The 20,439-nt window shown below is 32.6% G+C and overlaps 1 protein-coding gene and 1 long non-coding RNA gene across 18 annotated transcripts in view; one reads left to right on the plus strand and one right to left on the minus strand.

The window, feature by feature from the left end:
- The window catches only part of Pcm1 (pericentriolar material 1), an 86,819-nt gene that overhangs the window by 50,038 nt on the left and 16,342 nt on the right, over positions 1 to 20,439 (plus strand). For 13 of the 17 annotated variants that reach the window (XM_074054766.1, XM_074054765.1, XM_074054771.1 and 10 more), the window contains 11 exons: positions 4,047 to 4,208; positions 7,135 to 7,191; positions 9,520 to 9,692; positions 10,171 to 10,302; positions 12,481 to 12,601; positions 13,633 to 13,788; positions 14,160 to 14,296; positions 15,854 to 15,988; positions 18,350 to 18,547; positions 19,934 to 19,996; positions 20,258 to 20,393. In XM_074054766.1, the coding sequence (XP_073910867.1) occupies positions 4,047 to 4,208; positions 7,135 to 7,191; positions 9,520 to 9,692; positions 10,171 to 10,302; positions 12,481 to 12,601; positions 13,633 to 13,788; positions 14,160 to 14,296; positions 15,854 to 15,988; positions 18,350 to 18,547; positions 19,934 to 19,996; positions 20,258 to 20,393 (1,470 nt within the window). The remainder of the gene's footprint in view (positions 1 to 4,046; positions 4,209 to 7,134; positions 7,192 to 9,519; positions 9,693 to 10,170; positions 10,303 to 12,480; positions 12,602 to 13,632; positions 13,789 to 14,159; positions 14,297 to 15,853; positions 15,989 to 18,349; positions 18,548 to 19,933; positions 19,997 to 20,257; positions 20,394 to 20,439) is intronic. The other 4 variants (XM_074054772.1, XM_020172510.2, XM_020172512.2 and 1 more) reach the window with 1 other exon arrangement.
- LOC141416894 (uncharacterized) lies at positions 1,326 to 20,259 on the minus strand. Its single transcript, XR_012441513.1, has 3 exons — positions 19,891 to 20,259; positions 18,980 to 19,089; positions 1,326 to 1,486 (listed from the first exon to the last, which is right to left on the minus strand). It is a non-coding gene; the product is annotated as an uncharacterized lncRNA (long non-coding RNA).

Raw genomic sequence — 20,439 nt, forward strand, 5'->3', positions numbered from 1 at the left:
ATTTTTAATAGTTAAAAAGGTTTAAGTGGAGCTAGTTTATTTAACAGGTGATCTGAAACCATTCAGACAAATACTATACTTTCTCCATGATTAGTCTTAGTGCCACCAGAAACATTTAAGTACATGGCTTTTTTTGAGATTATCTCTCACTAATACAACTTTTGCCTCAGCCTCCCAAGTGCTGGGATTTGATAATGGCAATTTTGAGAGAGGCTCTTAATGGTGGTCTTACAAGATAACCTTATAAGTTTTTATTCCCTAATACCTTCCCCTGACAAAAGTTTTGTAATACGAATAAATGAAGAAAAGCTAACTTTTTTTTTTAAATCCCAACATTCTCTCTTTCAGCTAGAAAATTGGAGTTTGTCAATGGCAAGGCTCCTTAAACTTTTAATGTTTCATATAAAATTCCTTAGAAATCCTGTTTCAAGTGCAGATTCTGATTCAGTTGGTCTGAAAGGAATCTGAGAGAGAGTCTGGTTTTGGTTTGGGTTTTTTTGTTTGTGTTTTTCCTTTTTTCATTTTTGAAATAGGGTTTCACTGTGTAGCCCAGATGGACTCACTCTCACAGTCTTCCTGCTGTAGCCTCTCAAGTGCTGAGATCACAGGCCATACACTACCATACCTATCTGATTTCTTCATTAACAGACTCATATGTTGCAGATACTAGTTTGTGGACCACACTTTGAATAGCAAGGCTTCAGAGAACACTTAACCAATTTATGGTCATGTCTACCTAAGTCTAGAAATATTGGTATGTTTGTACTTTTTTGAAGTACCCTTACTATGCCATATATGTACAGCTCAACTTTTTAACATAAAGTCAAAGATTAACATTCTGATCTTTGTGCTCTCTTCTTTCATGTTTAAGTTTAAAAATATCTGCCCAAAACATGCATTCATATTTATTCAATAGGCATTTGAGGCCATTTGTTGTTAGTGAGAGCCCTACTTTAAAGGATTCCACAAAGATAAAAGACTTGATGGCAGAATGAAACACTATATACCAAAGTCAGCATGTGGCAGAATCAGATTGGTTAGTGAGATCCTTGCTGTTCAGAATGTGAACCATGGAAAGGTAGTGTTGGCATCACTTAGGAGATTAATACAGATGCATACTTTTGAGCCTTATGTCAACCTGAATCGGTACACGTTTTTTAAAATAAATATTTTACCAAGACTTCAGGTATTTTATGTGAAGACACAAGATGTTTGAAAATGCTGGGCAAAAACACTGATTTCTGTTAATCTTTTTGGGATAAGGATGGCCGAGATTTGTTTTGTTTTGTTTTTAAATAAGGATGTTTATCATATTTAAAGGAGTAGTGAATGGATAAGGGTTGTGGATTGGAAAGCATGTCAAATTTTAGTAGCAATAAGAAAGTATAGGCTGGGTGTGGTAGTACATACCTGTAATCCCAACACTTGGTGGTAGAGGCAGGAGGATTGTAAATTTGAGACCAGCCTGGTCTCAGGCTGTAAAACCCTGTCACAAAAGAAAACAAGAGTTGGGAAAAACCAGGATCAGAACAATTAAGAAAGGATAAAGGACATGATAAATAGAACAGCATAGTGATACGTAAATAGTCTTCAAGGACAGAGATAGCCATTTATACTATCCCAAACTTAGTAAATTGAACTATATATGTACATGGTTTTTAAACATTAGTAGTCTTAAGTGGCCTGCTAAATCTTTATTGTTTTCTAAGGATGGTAATGTATTTTCATCCATAAAGGTCTTTATACATAAAAATACATATTCCATATGAGGTAAGAATTTACAAGTTATGTAATAATCTTTTCAACTTCAGTTCAAATTTGACCTTATGAATTGAAGGTGATTTCTCACCCTGCTGGATTTTTCAGTTATCAGACCTATAATTTGATTGCACTCACCAGGCCCATTGTATGTGGTGATATTATGAGAGAAAAGTAGGAACATAGTCTAGCTCTTTCCTGTTCTTTTCTTAAAAATTTGAGTCTAGTTGTTAATTTACTGATTTCTGGGTTTTAATTATTCTTATTACTAATAAGGAATGATGTAAAGTGGATATAAAGCATTAGACAAGACAAGGCCTAACAGATTTAGTTAGTAATAAAAGGGTGTTTAATTACAGTTTAAATAGAGTAGCCAGATGTACCAATTCCCTGTTCCTTTGTCCCACACCTGAACAATAGTGAAACAAAACGGACCAGAAGACAGTTGCAAAATGAGTGATGGTATACCCTGAGGAGTCAGAGCTATACTTCAACTAAGTCATTTTTTAGTTTGCTAATATTCCTCAAGAATGAGACAGAAAAGTCTATAATGTTTTATCAGAACCTGAGAAGAGATAAGAAACTATCTCATGATAACCTGTCAAGGAGAGAAAGCAGCAAATGTGTTGTAGCAGGGTAATACCACCTTCAGCCAAGACTTAACATCTAACCTGGATAGAAAGTATATCTGTATACATACATACACTTATGAGTACTCTGGTAAAATTCCTGAATTCCAGGGATAACGTAAAAATATCCTAGGTTTCCACACAAAACTACAAGTTGCATACATACAAATAAACAGAAAACTGACATCAAGCAGTCTTACTTTCCAAAGAACGTTAACTCATATACAGTCAGTAAAGGACTATAAGCCCCTGTAATCCCTGCACTCAGGAGGCCAAGAAAGGAGGATCACAGAATTCAAGGCTGCCCTGGGCTGATCCAGTCTGAAGAAAAAAGGTGGGGCAGGTGACAACTCAAGAATCCTGTACTCATCAAAGAGAACCCTTATTTGTCAGGATAAAAAGAATATACTGGTGTATCCTACTTGAGGAAAATTATAGAAACAATATACTCAGAATAGTACTTTTTATGTAATGGTATATAAAGAGGAAAGGTAGCATTTTAGTAAAGAAAGCAGTAGACCAGTCTTATAATATACACATAATAAAATGTTAGTAAATTGAATCTGCCAGTGTATCAAAGGAATATTAGCCAGTTGTCATTAGGATTAATTTTAGAAATGTCATGATTTGCTACCAGGAAATCTGTGAACATAATTTATTAGATTAAAAGGACAGAAATCATAGTGGTAGATTAGATAAAATTGAAGATCATTCCTATTGAAAACTAGTTAGATATAAGAAAACAGTTATTTAAATATAATAAAGGCTGTTAGCCAAAATCTATTATAAGCACCTTTGTTCAGCATTATTTGGAAAGCATTATGACTAGAAAAAAATTGGAATAAATACTAGAAAAAGAAGGAACTGAATATTACCTGCTTTTTTTTCTACAGTGGTTGTTTTATATATATAAACAGACAGCCCAAGGTAGAAATATATAAAATTATTAAGTTACCTGTCCTCTCCAAATTAAATATTTTTAATTTGATTCCATATTGCATTCCCCCAATTGAGTGGTTTTGAAATTGAAAAAAATTCTCATAGCTTATGTAGAAGGATAAATATGTAAGAATCTATTCATGTAGAACAAAAGAAGTTGAATTCCTACCTTGTACCATAGAGCAAAATTAATACAAAATTTGAAAACTTCAGAAGGAAAATTCAATAGCATGTATGTATGACCTCTGGGTGGTAAGACCTTTTAAACCAAATCATTTTCACACAAAAGGTTTGTTAAGAAAGGTGAGCATATTTGACTAATGCCCATTACTCTTCTCTGTATTATGTGTATTTGTGAGGACTGGATGTGATTCTTGTATTTCCCAACAGTGAATAATTGTTAACTTTGATTCTGGTAGAGAATTTGGATCTTATGTAAGGTCTTCCTTATACTCTACTTCGAATTGGGGTGTACTTTTTAAGGTGACTGTCAAAGTATAGTGAAACTGTTAGAGTTCATAATTGTTACCTTATTCTTAAGGTTACTGCAAATGTATCTCCAAATGCATTATTTATTGTTTTGTATTCTGCTTATATTGGGCTTCATAATGTTTTTAACTGAGTTACTTGTACTATTTCACTATGGAAATCAATTTCTCTTTCAATTTGAGTTAGTTGCAACTAATAAAAGCTGACACTTTTTTTTTTTTTTAATTCAAGGATATGAAAGTGCTAGTATATCTAGCACATGTGAACCTTGCAAAAGTAGGAACAGATCAGCCCAGGCTGAAGAGCCTATTCAAGCAAAAGTATTCAGCAGAAAGAATCATGAGCAGCTGGAAAAAATAATAAAATGTAGTAGATCTACAGAAATATCTTCAGGTATGTTTGTGTCCCCTTTTTCCCTCCTTAGTTTGCTTCAGTTTAAGGAATTTGAAAAATTCTATTAAAGCAAGTTTTAAAACTGGACTATCACATTTCTATCATGTATAAGCTTTTATAGTAGAGATTATAGTACATATTCCTTTATATCAAGAAAAGTAAACTGGAAATATTTTGTGTTAGGATCTTAGTTTTTGACAACTTAATAAAATTCTTTTTAAACAAAGAATAGTTGACATTAAAGCTGTGCTCATTTGAAATTCAGAAAATCTATTATCTAAAGAATTTGGTATGAAATTATACTCCCTGCTTACAACTCAGGTTTCAACATACCTGCTAGGTAAGGTTTGGATCCCTTAATTTAATGTAGACAGCCATCAGGAATTGGTTTCTTCTTGCCTTTCCAGACTCATTTCTCACCATCTCATGCCCAGAACTTCATTCTTTTAGTGACACTGAACTGGAGCTTTCTTGTGGCTTATCATGTTGTTTCTAACCTCACCAGTTACCTTTTTTGCCTCAAGTCCTTTATAAGCCCTTTTCACTGCCAGACACTCACTTTATGGAACCTGGAAGTTGTACTGAAATCAAGTTGGGATAGCTTTCCCTTTATTTTGTTTTTCTTGGAGCCTGCACAAACCTATTTTGTTACCTGAATCACATTGTATAGTATTTATTTAAGTGTGTGTGTCACCCTTTTGAGATCCTTGGCAGCAGGTAATACTTTCTCATTTTTGTCTTAAATGTCAGTGTAATACCTGATATGTGGTAGGCTCTCTGATAATGTGGTAGGTAATATAACTTACTGAATGAATGTATTTGCCATCATTTTAGTTTAACTAAGCACTGGCACGTTCCTGATTTATAAAGTATATATCATATGGAAAGGGACTCAAGGCTCAGTAAATACAGACTTATAGTCTCATTTGTCTTTAAACCTTTGGTAAACATGATAATATCAACTACCATTTGTATCATGCTTTATTTATGAATTTTCAAGGTTACTTTATTATTTACAGAATTACATAGCATTTTAGCCTCAATGCTGCATTGGGTTTATTTCCATTTTTCAGATGAGGAATCAGAGAGAGGGAAGCAGGTATCTTACTTTTTTCCCCAGCACTTTTTTTTTTTTTTTTTTTTTTTTTCATTTTTCTTTTATTATTCATATGTGCATACAAGGCTTGGTTCATTTCTCCCCCCTGCCCCCACACCCTCCCTTACCACCCACTCCACCCCCTCCCGCTCCCCCCCCTCAATACCCAGCAGAAACTATTTTGCCCTTATCTCTAATTTTGTTGTAGAGAGAGTATAAGCAATAATAGGAAGGAACAAGGGGTTTTGCTGGTTGAGATAAGGATAGCTATACAGGGCATTGACTCACATTGATTTCCTGTGTGTGGGTGTTACCTTCTAGGTTAATTCTTTTTGATCTAACCTTTTCTCTAGTTCCTGGTCCCCTTTTCCTATTGGCCTCAGTTGCTTTAAGGTATCTGCTTTAGTTTCTCTGCGTTAAGGGCAACAAATGCTAGCTAGTTTTTTAGGTGTCTTACCTATCCTCACCCCTCCCTTGTGTGTTCTCGCTTTTATCATGTGCTCATAGTCCAATCCCCTTGTTGTGTTTGCCCTTGATCTAATGTCCACATATGAGGGAGAACATACGATTTTTGGTCTTTTGAGCCAGGCTAACCTCACTCAGAATGATGTTCTCCAATTCCATCCATTTACCAGCGAATGATAACATTTCGTTCTTCTTCATGGCTGCATAAAATTCCATTGTGTATAGATACCACATTTTCTTAATCCATTCGTCAGTGCTTCCCCAGCACTTTTAAAGGGCTGATAGTATAAATGGGTAAAATTTTTCTGGAAAGCTTCAAAGTCATGTCCTTCACCTAGTATCTGTTCTTATTGGAATCCATCCAGTAGAAACATAAATAGAGAAAAAAATGAGCATTTAGTACTGTCTGAATGGTATGATTCTAGTTATTTGTAAATGAAACATGAATAAAAAAGACCAGAAAAAATGTGTCAAAATATTAATAGTGGTTTTATGATCATTAAACACATCTATATTTTCTAAAAACTTTTGTAGTGAATACTTGTTAACTTTGGTAATTAGAAATATCACATATGCTTTTATTTTAAGATAACTTCCTGAAACTCATATTGCTAGGAAATAGTAGTGCTGAACTTTAAACTAACAGTCCAGAATCCTTTTGGTAAAAATAACAGTTCTATTATTTTTGGACTCAAAATTTTAGGAAATTTTTATAACCTTTTTCTTTAATTATCTTTACTAAACTGTGATATCATCAAAGAGAAACATTACCCGGAGGTTGGGGAAGGGCACTAAATTGAAAGGCATCGTTACTTAAATAATTGATGGTCATAGTATTTTCGACCTTATTCACTGTCACTTCAAAAAACTATAATGATTGAATTTTGGTGACTTAATGTTTTGAGTAGTATAAATACACTATTCATTCACAGATGTATTTTTCATTTTAACCATTACCCTAAAATTCCCTATATCGTGTATTAATGTTTGTTGTTGCTTTACTTAAATATGTGATTAAGAGTGCAACATATATTACTGATAGTACTAAATTATGCAGTTCTTTTCTCCCACGGGAGTCAAAGTATGTTCACCTTGATATCTGTGCTCGTAAAATAAATGACAGACACTTATGATAGTCATCATCAGTCATAGTAATGTAAGTTTATAGTAAGCCTTTTGAGATTGTTCCTTATGAGATTACTTTTAAATAGAACATAAAACATACCTTATGAAAGATAACATTTCACTTTAGGCAACCTTTTAAAAATTTGCTTCTTTTTTTCACTCACTTTTTCATATTATAGACCCTGTCTTTACTACTCATACACATTTTATGTTCATCCTTATGTCTGCCCTTTCCTACAGCACATGCTAGGAGAATACTACAGCAGTCTAACAGAAATGCATGCAGTGAAGCGCCAGGTAACAATATGCGTAGTTTTGGTGTCCACTTTTGTTAATTTTTTCCCCATTGGTCCTAAAATCCTATATTGTTTTGATATTTTTAGTTAGCTTAGTATATATACGTATGTGAGTTATAAAAATGAAAAAGTTCATACTGATAAAATTCTGAAGCTTTTCATTTATAATTTATGTTGACAAAATAAGCTTTTTTGGTTTTTTGTTTTGCTGTAAGTGTATGAAACCTAACCAACACATTTGTAAAGGCAATAGAAACTTTTTATAACTTAGAATTTGAAAGTTGTTTATTTTACATTTCTTAAATATTTAAAAACATAAATGTTTTCTGAAACAGATGTAGGTATTTTCATCCCATAGTTACTTATTTTTCATTGCCAGTCAATATCTACTTAAAAAACATCAAATAAGAACAATTATAAACATGCAAAAACTATGAAAAATAAAGATTATAGAAAATTTTTAAAAATGTTTAAAAATGTTTAAAAATTTTTCTAAAATGTTGTTTTGGTCTCCAAAATACTATTGTTAAACATGGTTCTATATGATTCAGAATTTTAAAAATTCTTTAACTCCTAAAAATAAAAGCCGGGTAGAACCTTTAGGAGACTCTAAAGAATGGAAAACAAGAACTGAGGAAGCTGAATATATCAATGGTAATTCCAATGCAAAGAACTCTTGAAATAATACAAAATCAAGACTGGATCAGAGAACCCTGACTGAGATTAGGGGTTTTTCTAGCAAAAGTTAATTAAAATCTTTTCATCTCTTGTCTGCAAAAGGGAGAGCTGAAAGTTGTGATTAGCAAAAACCATTAACTAGGAATAATTTTGATTTTTAATGATAAATAATTTAGAGTAAAAATTTTATCACACACAGGGCTAATAAAGAAGACATTAAATATATCTGTTTTTACAGCTTCGAAACAAACACTTTAAAAATCAAGTTACATTATAATAATAGAAATTGAAAGTTTGCATATCAAATCATATCTTCTGATCTAGATTTTTTCTATAAATAGAGATTTCTTACAGAGAGATAAGTTTTGGTTCCTTCTTATACTAACCGTTAGTTTTATAATACTATATCACATTTGAACAATTGAAAACAAAAAATCCTTTATCACTTCATTTTATATGCATAATTGTCTTGAGGAAAGATAGTAAAGTTAAATGTTTTTCATTATTCTTGCTTTTTGCTTGTGGAAGTTTGAGACCTGAAAATGTAACAATACTTCACTAATTAGTGCAAAGTTTTTCCATTAGAGCACCTTCCTTTGGTGTTTTCTTACCCCTCTCACAGAAATGAGTTAAATCTTTATGCTCTTTGTGTACTTTTTGAAAGCACAATATATTTAAACACTCAGCATTTTCTTTCTTAGAAGCTTACCCTTGATTTTTGCAGAACTTGAATATTTAACTGGATACTTTCAGTTCTGCCGTCCTAGAAAATTTACAGAATTTCATAACTAGAAGAACCACTTGAAGATTTTTATCTTTCAGAGAGAATTCAAATTAGGAATAGGTCCTAATTTGTGCTGTTAAAGAGTGTGAGGCTAGAAATGTGGCTCAAGAGGTAGAGTGCCTGCTCTCATTTGTGTGAGGCCCTGAATTTGATCCACAGTGTCTTCCCCCACCAAGGAAAAAAAGAAAAGAAGTGTAACTACATACATTCAAGTGTAATCATTCTGTATTATTAACAAATGCATATAGCAGAATTAATAGCTAAATGATAGAATGATAAGGAGAGTCCGTGAAAATGAAAACTCCCAAGTTGGGTCATTTTTTGCTCTTAATTTTGTACCAAATATATATATGACCAGTGGAATTGACCTATTAAGTTATTGTGATGTATTATTATTTATTAACACAGAACTTCTCTGAATTGTAGATTTGAGAATTAGTGGCCTTAATTAGATAGAATATCAGCAGAATTCACTTTTAATCTCAGTATCAATAAACAAGATTTCCTTTTTTTCCCCCTTTGTGGTACTGAGATTTGAACTCAGAGCTTCACACTTGCTGTGCAGGTGCTTTTACCATCTTGTTGTTACCCTAGCCCTGTAATTCCCTTTTTGTGCTATTAAGTTCATATTAGCAAAAACAAGAAAATTTATTTGAACTTATTTCGGTCAGCTGCTGATGGGTTTTCACTGATTATTCCCATGATGTGTGTAAAATTTTTTCAGTATTTTTTTCTTTAAAAGCCCTGGAATAGAATTGTGTTCTGAATTTTAAGTAATTTAAAGCTTAGAGTAACAATGCGGATTATTAGAAATTGTCATGAAGATATTTTATCAGTGTTATTGTCCTAATCTTTTTTATCTTCCAGAAACTGGGAGTGATTTTTCCATGTTTGAAGCTTTGAGGGATACTATTTATTCTGAAGTAGCTACATTAATTTCTCAAAATGAGTCTCGCCCACATTTCCTTATTGAACTCTTCCATGAGCTTCAGCTGCTTAATACAGACTACTTGAGACAGAGGGCTTTATATGCATTGCAGGTATCCAATAACCAACATTCTTTTTTCTACCGTAGTATCACCATGGTTTTATCTGGTTACTTTGTTAGACTAATGTATGTCTTTGTTTCATATGTATTTTTGTTTTTTCCTCAACATTTTATTTAAAACTTCTATATCTTAAGTAGCTTTTAGATAGTATTTTTGAACAATATTTTCATGTTTTTTTCTTTAAAACCTTTTTTTTTCTGTTTTAATTTTTGGTGGCATGGAGTTTGAACTCAGGTCCTCACGTTGCTAGGCAGGCATTCTACCACCTGAGCCACTCTGCCAGTCCTCTTGTTTTTTTCTTTCTCTCAAATGTGATGTTTTTTTCTTTAATGTTATTTTTTCTTCACATTTAACCTTACAGGTGAGAAGTACTGTATTTTGTTCTTCTATCTGCTTCTGTTTTTAAATTTGTAACATGAATTTGGAATTAAGTATATGTCTTATATAAGTATCTTGTTTCCTTATTTAGGACATAGTATCCAGACATATTTCTGAAAGTGATGAAAAAGAAGGAGAAAATGTAAAGTCAGTGAACTCTGGCACTTGGATAGCATCAAACTCAGAACTTACTCCCAGTGAAAGCCTTGCAACTACTGATGATGTAAGTGAATGATGATTAGTAAAAATGTAGACATAATTTCAGTATACAGCAAATAAAAGTTAAATAGGTTATATCAAATTGTGGATACGCCTAATATATTTGATTTCTACCTTTTCAAAAAAGATGTAATGCATTATTTTATTTTGAGGGTGAAGTATAAAACAACCAAAATATACAAACAAACAACAAAATTATGTGTAAATGATATATTGCAAGACCAAAAATAGCCACATTTATATCTCCTTTGCACAATGTAGGGGCTGACTCTTACCAGACATTTAATAAATGTTGTGTTCCTTCAAAACATTAAGGAGACCAAACAGATCACAGTAAGAGCTCTTAAATAAAATATGTTCAAGATAAATAAGACCTTTGGGTAAAAGTGAAGTGTGGACAAAAGAAAACTTGGAGAAATTTTTTTTAATAAAGTAAAAAAATGAAGAGTGGTAAGGAGAATGGTATAAATTTAGTAAATTATGCCCTCCAAATAGTACTCGTACAAGTTGATTGAACAACTGAATGACAGAACTGCTAGAATTCTGAGAAGATAATGTGCTGACTATTTAAAGGTTCGGACCTTGATTCTATCGTAAATGATTATATATGGTCCTAGGACAGGAAGCATACTCTTTTTGGTAACAACTGTATTACCTGGAGATTCCTGGGTAAGAATTAATTGATTAGCAGATAGCTGCTTTGAGGTGAAGAGTTAGAATAATATCACAATGTTTTCTGAGAAGATGTTCCAAAAGATCATTTTTTTTCTCTTCAGATGGAGTAATTTCCTTAAAGTTATTGGAACTTTCTGAATTTTTACTCTTGAACTCAGGTTGAAAACAATACTTCCGCAGCTCATCTTTTTTGCTTTAAATTATTTTCCACCTGACTCCAGTTCCTATACTACTTTGAATCAAATCTGTGACTAAAAACAACATAGTTTTAATTGACTTCATAATGCCAAGTATAAATTAGGAAGTGCTTGCTGCCTTTGATAAATTGTCATTACAGTTAATTGAAAATTTTTACTCTTTTGTGGGAGATGAAAAGTAGTCTAGTTTTATATATATGTGTGTGTATATATATATGTATATACACATATATGTATTTTAAAAAACTATTTAGGACTGTTATGTTAGGTTATATTAAGGTTTTCTTGGGTATTGAAATAAGTTGTGAGAGAATAAAAAGTCTCTCTAAGAACTTTTGTACCCTTATCTCCAGTGCCTCCTCCCCTTATTATCTTAAGTTTCACATAAGCAACATTACTTTGTCTTCCTTTAAAATATTTGAGCACATTGATCTGCACCATAAATAGCAGATTTTGAAAATCTGACTACAATTTAGGATAAAATTAACTTAAGTTTTAAAGTTAAATAAAATTTAAAGATAGTGTACTACTTGCCTAGTATTAACCTTTAAATAAGTAAATCTTTTATTTTTCTGCCAAAGCTTACATCAGTACTAAGTGCAACTTAATGTTTATCAATGGCACTTCAGCAGCAGCAGCAGCTATTCAGCAGCCATTGTTCATGCAGATGTAGAGTATCACTTTGCAGTAGGAATTTCTGCAGTGGTGATATTTAAAACTTACAAAGATCAGTATCTAGGAGAAAACACACACACACACAAGATCTGATGTTTAGATCAGAGTAATTTCCTTAGAATTACTGAGAACTTTCTGAATTTTTACTCTTGATGGAAAGGATTGATGGGAAATGGTCTTTATCTTTAGAGACGCTGATTACATGAATGTATACATTTGTCAAAACTCATCATTCTGTTCACTTAAAATGAGTGCGTTGTGTGCAAATAATATTTCAATAAAATGTAATTTTTAACAATTATGAATGATGCTGTCATGTTTTTTTTTCTGTTACAGAGCAATGGTATAGTAAGGGTTTGGAGAGAATGTCAAGGAAGATGTAAAAATAAAATGTTAACTGTCACTTCAGAATCTTTAATGAGTGGCTGGCTTTGCATATTTTAATACACATAATGACAAATGTTCTGCAAGTTTACTTAAGAGTTTACTGTTTTCTGTGACTCTTTTCAGCCTTTCATAACTTTGGTTATCCTAGAATCTTGTTTGGATAGTTTTATGCAGTTTCTGGTTAGATCTTTAATATTTATAAAATGTTTTAAAGAAATAGTAATTTTGTTTGTTTTACTGTAACTTAGGAAACTTTTGAGAAGAACTTTGAAAGAGAAACACGTAAAGTAAATGAGCAAAATGAGGCCGATAATGCTAGTATCATGTCTGTATCTTCAAATTTTGAGCCTTTTGCAACAGATGATCTAGGTAAGCAGAACATTTTTTTAATCTTAGCACGTGACTTGAAGGTGGTCTCCTCGTACAGTCTTTGAATTGTATTAATGAGGAGACAACTAGAAAGATAGTGTGTTGTTCAAAAAACATAAAGATGTCAGTCCGTGTAAATTCAGGACTCTTTCTATTAATTCTTTGACCTGGGGCAAGTAATCTTTATGACTGCAGATTCTAATGAAGTGGTGAATGGTAACCTACTTTGCTGTGTTTTGGGGAACATAGCATGGAGGACAGAAGTTCAAAAAATGGTTCTTTACTACCTAAAAGTTCTGGGTATCTAACTGTTATCAAAATCAGCACAGGTCTTCCTTTTGCTTATTGTGATTATTGAGGATTCTAAACACTAGATACTTTCTGAGTAAATACCTATCGGGTCTGTTTTAGGCTCATCTGTTACAGAGAATAATTGCCCTGTGGCCAAACCTTTCTGTTGTCCCTCCTTTTCTGAATGAGTTGCTGAGTAGCTTTTAACTCCTGTTTTCTTTCTTTTATTGATTGTTTTCCTAATAGTCCTTCCCACTAGCTTTGTCAGAAGTGGCCACAGAAGAATTGGGAAATCTCATTGTTTTCTTTACTCTTACTTGCTTCCATTAAGTTGTATTGTTTTCCTCAGTATTTGTAAGACATTTTGGCTCTTTTTTTTTTTTTTTTTAACTGTGTAAGTAAAGTAGCATAGTAAAGTAGTAAAACAGATAGGAGTTTCATAGTGTAAAATAACCTAAGTACAAATATCTGCTTTATTTAACTGGCTATAAAACTTTGGGCAAGTTACTTAAGTATAAGGATACTCTGATCTGTCAGGTTATTTTAAAATTAAATAAATAAATTGTGATGATGTATCAATATACATCAATATACAAAGCACACTGTTGTAGTGTCTGGAACTTGTTAAAAAACTAATTTTCCTTCCTTATGTTCAGATGTTGGGTTTTTTTTTTTTTTTGATAAATACATGAAAAGATTTGCTTTTGCATATTATACAAATATTTCTGTTCCAAATGTAGGTAACACTGTGATTCACTTAGATCAAGCATTAGCCAGAATGAAAGAATATGAACGTATGAAGACTGAGGCCGAAAGTAATTCAAATATGAGATGTACCTGCAGAGTTACTGAGGATGAAGATGGTGCTGTTGCCACTACAGTTAATAATTTAGAAGGTGTGTTTTTTAGATTTATTTGAAGTAATAATCATAGTTGCATATAAAAATATTAAAAGCCAGCCAAGTATTGTGGCATATGCCTGCACTCAGGAAACTGGGGCAAGAGGATTTTAAGTTCTGTCTAGGCCAGCCTGGGCTATATACTGAGACCCTGTCAAAAAAAAAAAAAAAATTAAAAGCTCTACTTGATATATAATAGTACTTCTACTATTGCTTTCTTTCATTTATTAGCACTGCTAAACTACGTAGATTTTGCTTTGTATTATTTTAGCATAAAATTATCACAATCTTTAAAATGTTATATAAATGCATATGTATAATGTCATAGGCTTTGTTTTGCTAATACATCATTTTTCTTAAAAAAATAGAAATTCCCATTATTGAAAATCATAGTTCACAACAACCTATAAGTGAAGTTTCTACTATCCCATGTCCTAGAATTGATACTCAGCAACTGGACCGGCAAATTAAAGCAATTATGAAAGAAGTCATTCCTTTTTTAAAGGTAAACAATTATTTTTCTAATAAATCAGCTTTCCGTATTTAATTCATATGAAAGACTTCATTGTAGTAAATCTTGAAAATACAAATAAACAAAGGAGAAAAACTATAAAATCACCCATAATTTTGTTACAAGGATAGCTCTACCAGCATTTTGTGTATGCATATATACATTCTGCTTTTTTCATTTATTATATCGTAAGCATTTTTCAATGCTGTTATTTTTCTATTACATATTGTAGGGGTTACACAGTATTCATTATTTATTCAAGTGACAGAGTGCCTACTTAGCAATCACAAATTCAAACCCCAGAACGCCAAAAAAAAAAAAAAATACATCATAGTAAATGACATTTCCCTTTTGGGCTGAGGGTATGGCTTAAGTGGTAGAGCACTTGCCTTACAATCATGAGACTTGGTGTTCAAACCCCCACCAAAGAAAGAAAAATTTGTTTATAGAATGCCTACTTTATGTCAGATTTTGTGGGCATAGCAATAAATAATTCAAGCCCTTTGCTGTCGTGGAGTTTACATACTCAGATGGAAGTATAGGCTAAAATAAGAGAGTATAAATATGCTGTCTAGCCTGGCATGGTGGTACACAACTATAAGTTCCAGACCAGCCTGGGCTCAAACCAAAACAACAACAAAAAATGTCTGTCAGACAGCACAGAGCTTATAGGGATTATTTACCTATTTTCTCCCTTTATAAGTATTTGACCATTTGAAGACAGGAACTGTTGTCTTTTATTTTTTATTGCCTGCCTTAACACATGAACTTTTTTATAATGAGCTTAGGTCAGCCTTAGCCATTATCTAATTTGGCCACCTCATTTACAGATTTATTTAGAGGGGGGAAAAAATCTGACCTGAGCAAAGGTTATAGGACCTGCTTAAGTGAATTTAATAGCAGAAAAGAGGTAAGAATCTTGAGATTACTTGATATAGTTGTTTTCTAAACTCATCCCAGAAAGTTAGCCACAGTTAAGGATTATTGTATAATTATACATGCTTTGAAAGGACAATTAAGAGACTTGCTGAAGTGGCTTGTTAAATTCAGAGATAGGGATTGATGGGGGTGTTATTAGCGTGTAGTGGGTAGGGGCCTGGGTGTTCTTAAACATCCTAGAATGCACAAGATGTCAGTCATATGAAGACATTCGAACCTTGAGTTAGAAGGTAATAGAGAAGAACTCGGATAGAAATAAATAGGGTTGTAAGTGTAGTTGAAAGTAATCAAACTGCAAACAAGAGCACAGGCAAGTTGAAGCTATAACATGGATAGTTTTACTTAATATTGAAAGGAAGTGATGAAAAGTGTTGAGTAAAGCCAATTTTTTTTTCTGATCCTCATCTGGTATGGGAGGTCAAAATTGCCAGTCCTCTCAATGTGTATAGGGTGGGCATTTTGCTGTTGTTATACCTGAATCTTCCAAATATTTATCTGAAGATTGAAAAATCGAGAAGGATACATGCAAGAGAAATGAGTTTATTTTATGGGGATTGCTGTTTTTTAAAACAATATTGAAGTTTATATCCTAACCACTAGGATTTTTCTTAGGAGCACATGGATGAAATATGCTCTTCTCAACTTCTCACTTCAGTAAGACGCATGGTTTTGACCCTTACCCAGCAAAATGATGAGAGCAAAGAGTTTGTAAAGTTCTTTCACAAACAACTTGGAAGTATATTACAGGTAACAGTTTATACTTTTATGCTTTACCAGTATGTATCATCTGGCTAGGACTTTTATTTACTTTTTTGCCTTTTCTGGCATTACAAAACTATTCAGGCATCCATTTGACTGACATTTTAATACTTTGTAAATTACTCCTTTATTTAATTAAAAATTATGGTAGGACCTGCTGTGTTTTCATTTAATCATCTCTGAGACCTGTCCCAGCTATAATAAAACTTTATTGTTTTGGTTTTTCTTCTTCCCAAGTCTGAAATGTATAGGTGTTCTATGACTTTTTCTAAAGTAACTTTTTGCTAATCTGGGAAATTTTAAAACCAGAAACTAGCTATCAGTTGTAAAAACTTTTAGGGTATAATAGTAACTTTTCAAAATTTATCAATGTGTATTAATTACAGTTAACTAATAAGATGCAGTGTGATACTTCAACACATGCATAGAATATCCACTGATCAAATCAGGATAATTAGCATTTCCCTCTCCTTACCATTTCTTTGTGTTTTTGAAGCCCTTTTTACTGTATCTTTATAAAGTATAATAGGTTACTGTGAACTTTAGTCATCCCACTGTGCTGCAGAACACCAGAACTTATTCCTTCTATGTAACTGTGTTTTTGTGCCTGTTACCTGATCTGCTTTATGCCCCCCTCCCGCATAGCCCAGCATCTAGTAATGACTAGTTTATATTTAGGTGTAGCTATAACTTTAAATTATATCAAGGCAGTGGTTCTCAACCAGAGAACCAAGGGAGACTTTTGCCTCCTAGAAGACATTCAGTAGTGTTTGAAGACATTTTGTTTGTCATAACAAGTAAAGTAAGAGGGAGATAGGAAGAGAAAAGGGAGGTGTAGATACCAGGTAGAGAGAGCCCAAGTATTGCTGCTAGATACCCTATAGTGTTCCTTACAACAATTGTGCAGCCCTAAATGTCAATAGTGCCCAAGTTGAAAAACCCTGGTTAATTAAGGATACCTTATTTATTTCACATAACAGACATCTTTAGCATTGTATTCATCTGAATATTTTCCCATTGAGATAGTTTAGTGATGAGTATTCTTACCCCAAGTTAGGCAATACATTTTCATTTCATATTGCAAAATTTTCCTATGAAATTTAGCCTTCTTATTTCTGAGTTTAAACTGGTTTTAGATATAGCATTATTAATGTATTAAATACTTTAAAACCCTAGGCTAGATGTGCATTTTAATCATTATTATTTTTCATTTTGTTAGTATTAAGACTAAAGTATAAGTTCAGTAATAGTCTCAAAATTATTCAGGCTCTATTTAATAGTGCCAGTATATGATTTATAAGGAATATAAAGTATCAGTGGTTTTGTACATTATAGGAATCCTTTAAATAGGATTCATTGGCAAAATTTGCTACCAGGAAACTGAAAGACTATAGAGAAGATATTCTTACAACAATGTCTGAACTATTACTAAGTATTTAAGATTACTTGGAGATAAATGTATTTTTTAGCTAGCTTATTCTTACAGGAAGAAATAACTATTTTAGTTTTTCCCTAAATCTAAGAAACTTTGACTGCTTTTACTTCATTGCTGATTTTTTACACAGGGGCAGTATACATACAGAATAAACATTAATTTATGTTAAATATTGCCTAGAATATGAAAGTTTTTTTCATGAGCTAGAGCTTAAATTACTGTCTTCTACTTTTCCTTCTAAAACCTGTTCTAGAATTTTCATAAGACACTCAGCATATGTACATACTTTCTATGATCAAAATAGAGTTTTGGGTGGGGAGTAATGGGATACTGAATATCACAGTTCACATATTTTCTAAATAGCGCAACCCATGTCTTAGAACAAAGAATAAGGGAAATAGCTTTAATAAAAAACTGTAGAATGCACCAAACTTGTTCACATGATGATGCTGTATTTTAACTTACATAGAACTAAAGTTTTACTTTAAAACTTACTCTGAAGGAAAAGTTAAGTTATAAGGACTGATACAACTCAATAATATTTATATGTGGGAAGATTTGTATTTTTCTCTCACAGTGTTTAGTGACTTATTAAGTGTTTATGTGTTCCTTGTTTACACTGTTTGGGAATTTGGGGGAATTAGGAATCCTGTTGTGCCCAGGAATTATGTTAAGTAAGAACTAAATTTACAGATGACTAGATGTTCTTTTCTTCCTCTGCATATATTCCCAGCAAGATTATTCACTTAATAATATAGCAGTACTCTTAAATAATACTGTCCTTTCCTTAGTAATTTTAGACATTAATTTCTAGTTTTTCTAGGCATTATAATTTAATCTTACTCATCTGTATTGTCCTATTTACAATTGAAATTTGCTGTGATCTTGAAATTATTTGGTTTGTCATTGAATAGGATTCACTAGCAAAATTTGCAGGCAGAAAACTGAAAGACTGTGGAGAAGATCTTCTTGTGGAGATATCCGAAGTGTTATTTAACGAATTAGCTTTCTTTAAGCTCATGCAAGATTTGGATAGTAATAGTATAACTGTTAAACAGAGATGCAAAAGGAAAATAGAAGCGGCTGGAGTGATACAGTCTTATGCCAAAGAGGTAAGTAACATTAATTTCGATTTTAGTAATAACTATAAATATAGTCTGTAAATATAGTTCTTGATCATTATTGATAATTAAAATCATATTTGATCTCAGCAAAAGTAGTTACTTTTAGTAATAACAGGTAGTCAGATTGTAAATCCGTACGTAAGCCATCTATTGACTCTTTAGGAATGACTGCAGTGGCTAAAGATCAGGAATCACACATAGGAATTGATGCTAACTGTATACTGTCAGATACGCAATTCACTTTATTATCACTTCCTTAGATCTCCAAAGAGGAGAGGAGAACTGGGATTCAGTTCTTGGCCAGCTACCTGCCATGGCTATTACCAATCCCCATAGAGTATCCAAGAATATATATCACCTAGAGGTCATTCTTAGGCAATACACATGCTTGTTTATTGGTTAGGGCTTTATTTCACATACCTGTAGTTTCTTCTACTCTGTCAAATTAATCTTGGTCACATGTGAAGTTAGATGAATTTGTTCCTCTGCAACATGAGGCTTTTTCCCTAGATCTGCACCCTTTTCTTGACCTTGTGATTATGAGAGAGAAAGCAGGTTAAGACCCACATATATTCTTACAGTGGACAAAGTCAAGCTGTCTACTTTCACTTTCATTTTTAAATTCTAGACATAAATTAATTTCAGCATTGTAAAGAACTTGAGAATAAAACAGCATGACACTATGTTAAATTATTGGAAGGAAGTCTCCTTTCAGTCTACTTTAGATAGGCAGTCTCCCAAGGCTCTTTGAGGCTTGTGAAATATGAGCTAAGGCTTGAAAGATGACAAGGTGTTCATAAAGAAGATGAAGGGGAAGATCTTTCCATGTATAGAAAACTAAATATAATGCTAAAGTAGGATTAAGCTGTTGGAGAACAGAAAAGGCCTTGGAGGCAGAAGCATATTAAGTGGATTAGTAAGAATAATAGGAGATGAGATCACAAAGTTAGGTCAAGTTTATGAGACCTTAGAAATTACTGTGAAGACATTTTATTTTAAGCATCATAGAACCCGTGGGAAAGTGGGAAGTAGAGGAATGACATAATATGTAAAGTTTAAAATAATTGTCTGGATACATATTGAACAGGGATCATCAAGGAGATAGAAGCAGGGAGACCAGTTGTAATATATTGTAGTTGTCCTGGTAAGAAATGATAAACTAATGTCTTAGATTGGTTGCAGCAACAGATAAATTTTGATAATTGAGTCACTAAGGCATTCCAGTGGGTTAGATATGGATAATAGGAAGCAAATGCTGGTTCTTAATTTACTGGTTTGTACATCAGGATGAATGAAGTACCATTTACTGAGGTTGGGAAAATTGGAATTACCTGAATATTTTTGCTGAGTTCTGTTCAATTAATTTGCTAATAGGCCAAAAGGATTCTTGAAGGAGATCATGGCTCAACTGCTGGAGAGATTGATGATGAAGACAAAGTATGTGATAATTAATTTGTGCCTATAGATAATGCTTTTGGAACAAAACACAAAATAATATTAGCAGCTTTTAATACTTTGAGAACAAAGTATATCATCAAATATTTGTCTTTGTCATTTAAAAATAAAGCTAGACTGTCAGAAATAATACTTTGTATTTTTATTACGTGAGGACCATTATTTTTATGATGGGCTTTGTATATGCCTTTTTTATAAGGAACTTTCTTTAAGGAATTAATTTCTTAAATTATTTGTTGCCAGGACAAAGATGAGACTGAAACAGTTAAGCATACTCAGACATCTGAGGTATATGGTGACAAAGATCCCAGAAATGTAAGAGCTGATGTTTCCGATCAAGAGGAAGATGAAGAAAGTGAAGGATGTCCAGTGTCTATTAGTAAGTTTAAAGACTGAACCATGTTTATGGTTTTTAATAAAGAAGG

Source organism: Castor canadensis, chromosome 14 (assembly GCF_047511655.1).
Source record: "Castor canadensis chromosome 14, mCasCan1.hap1v2, whole genome shotgun sequence".
Taxonomy (NCBI): Eukaryota; Metazoa; Chordata; class Mammalia; order Rodentia; family Castoridae; genus Castor; species Castor canadensis.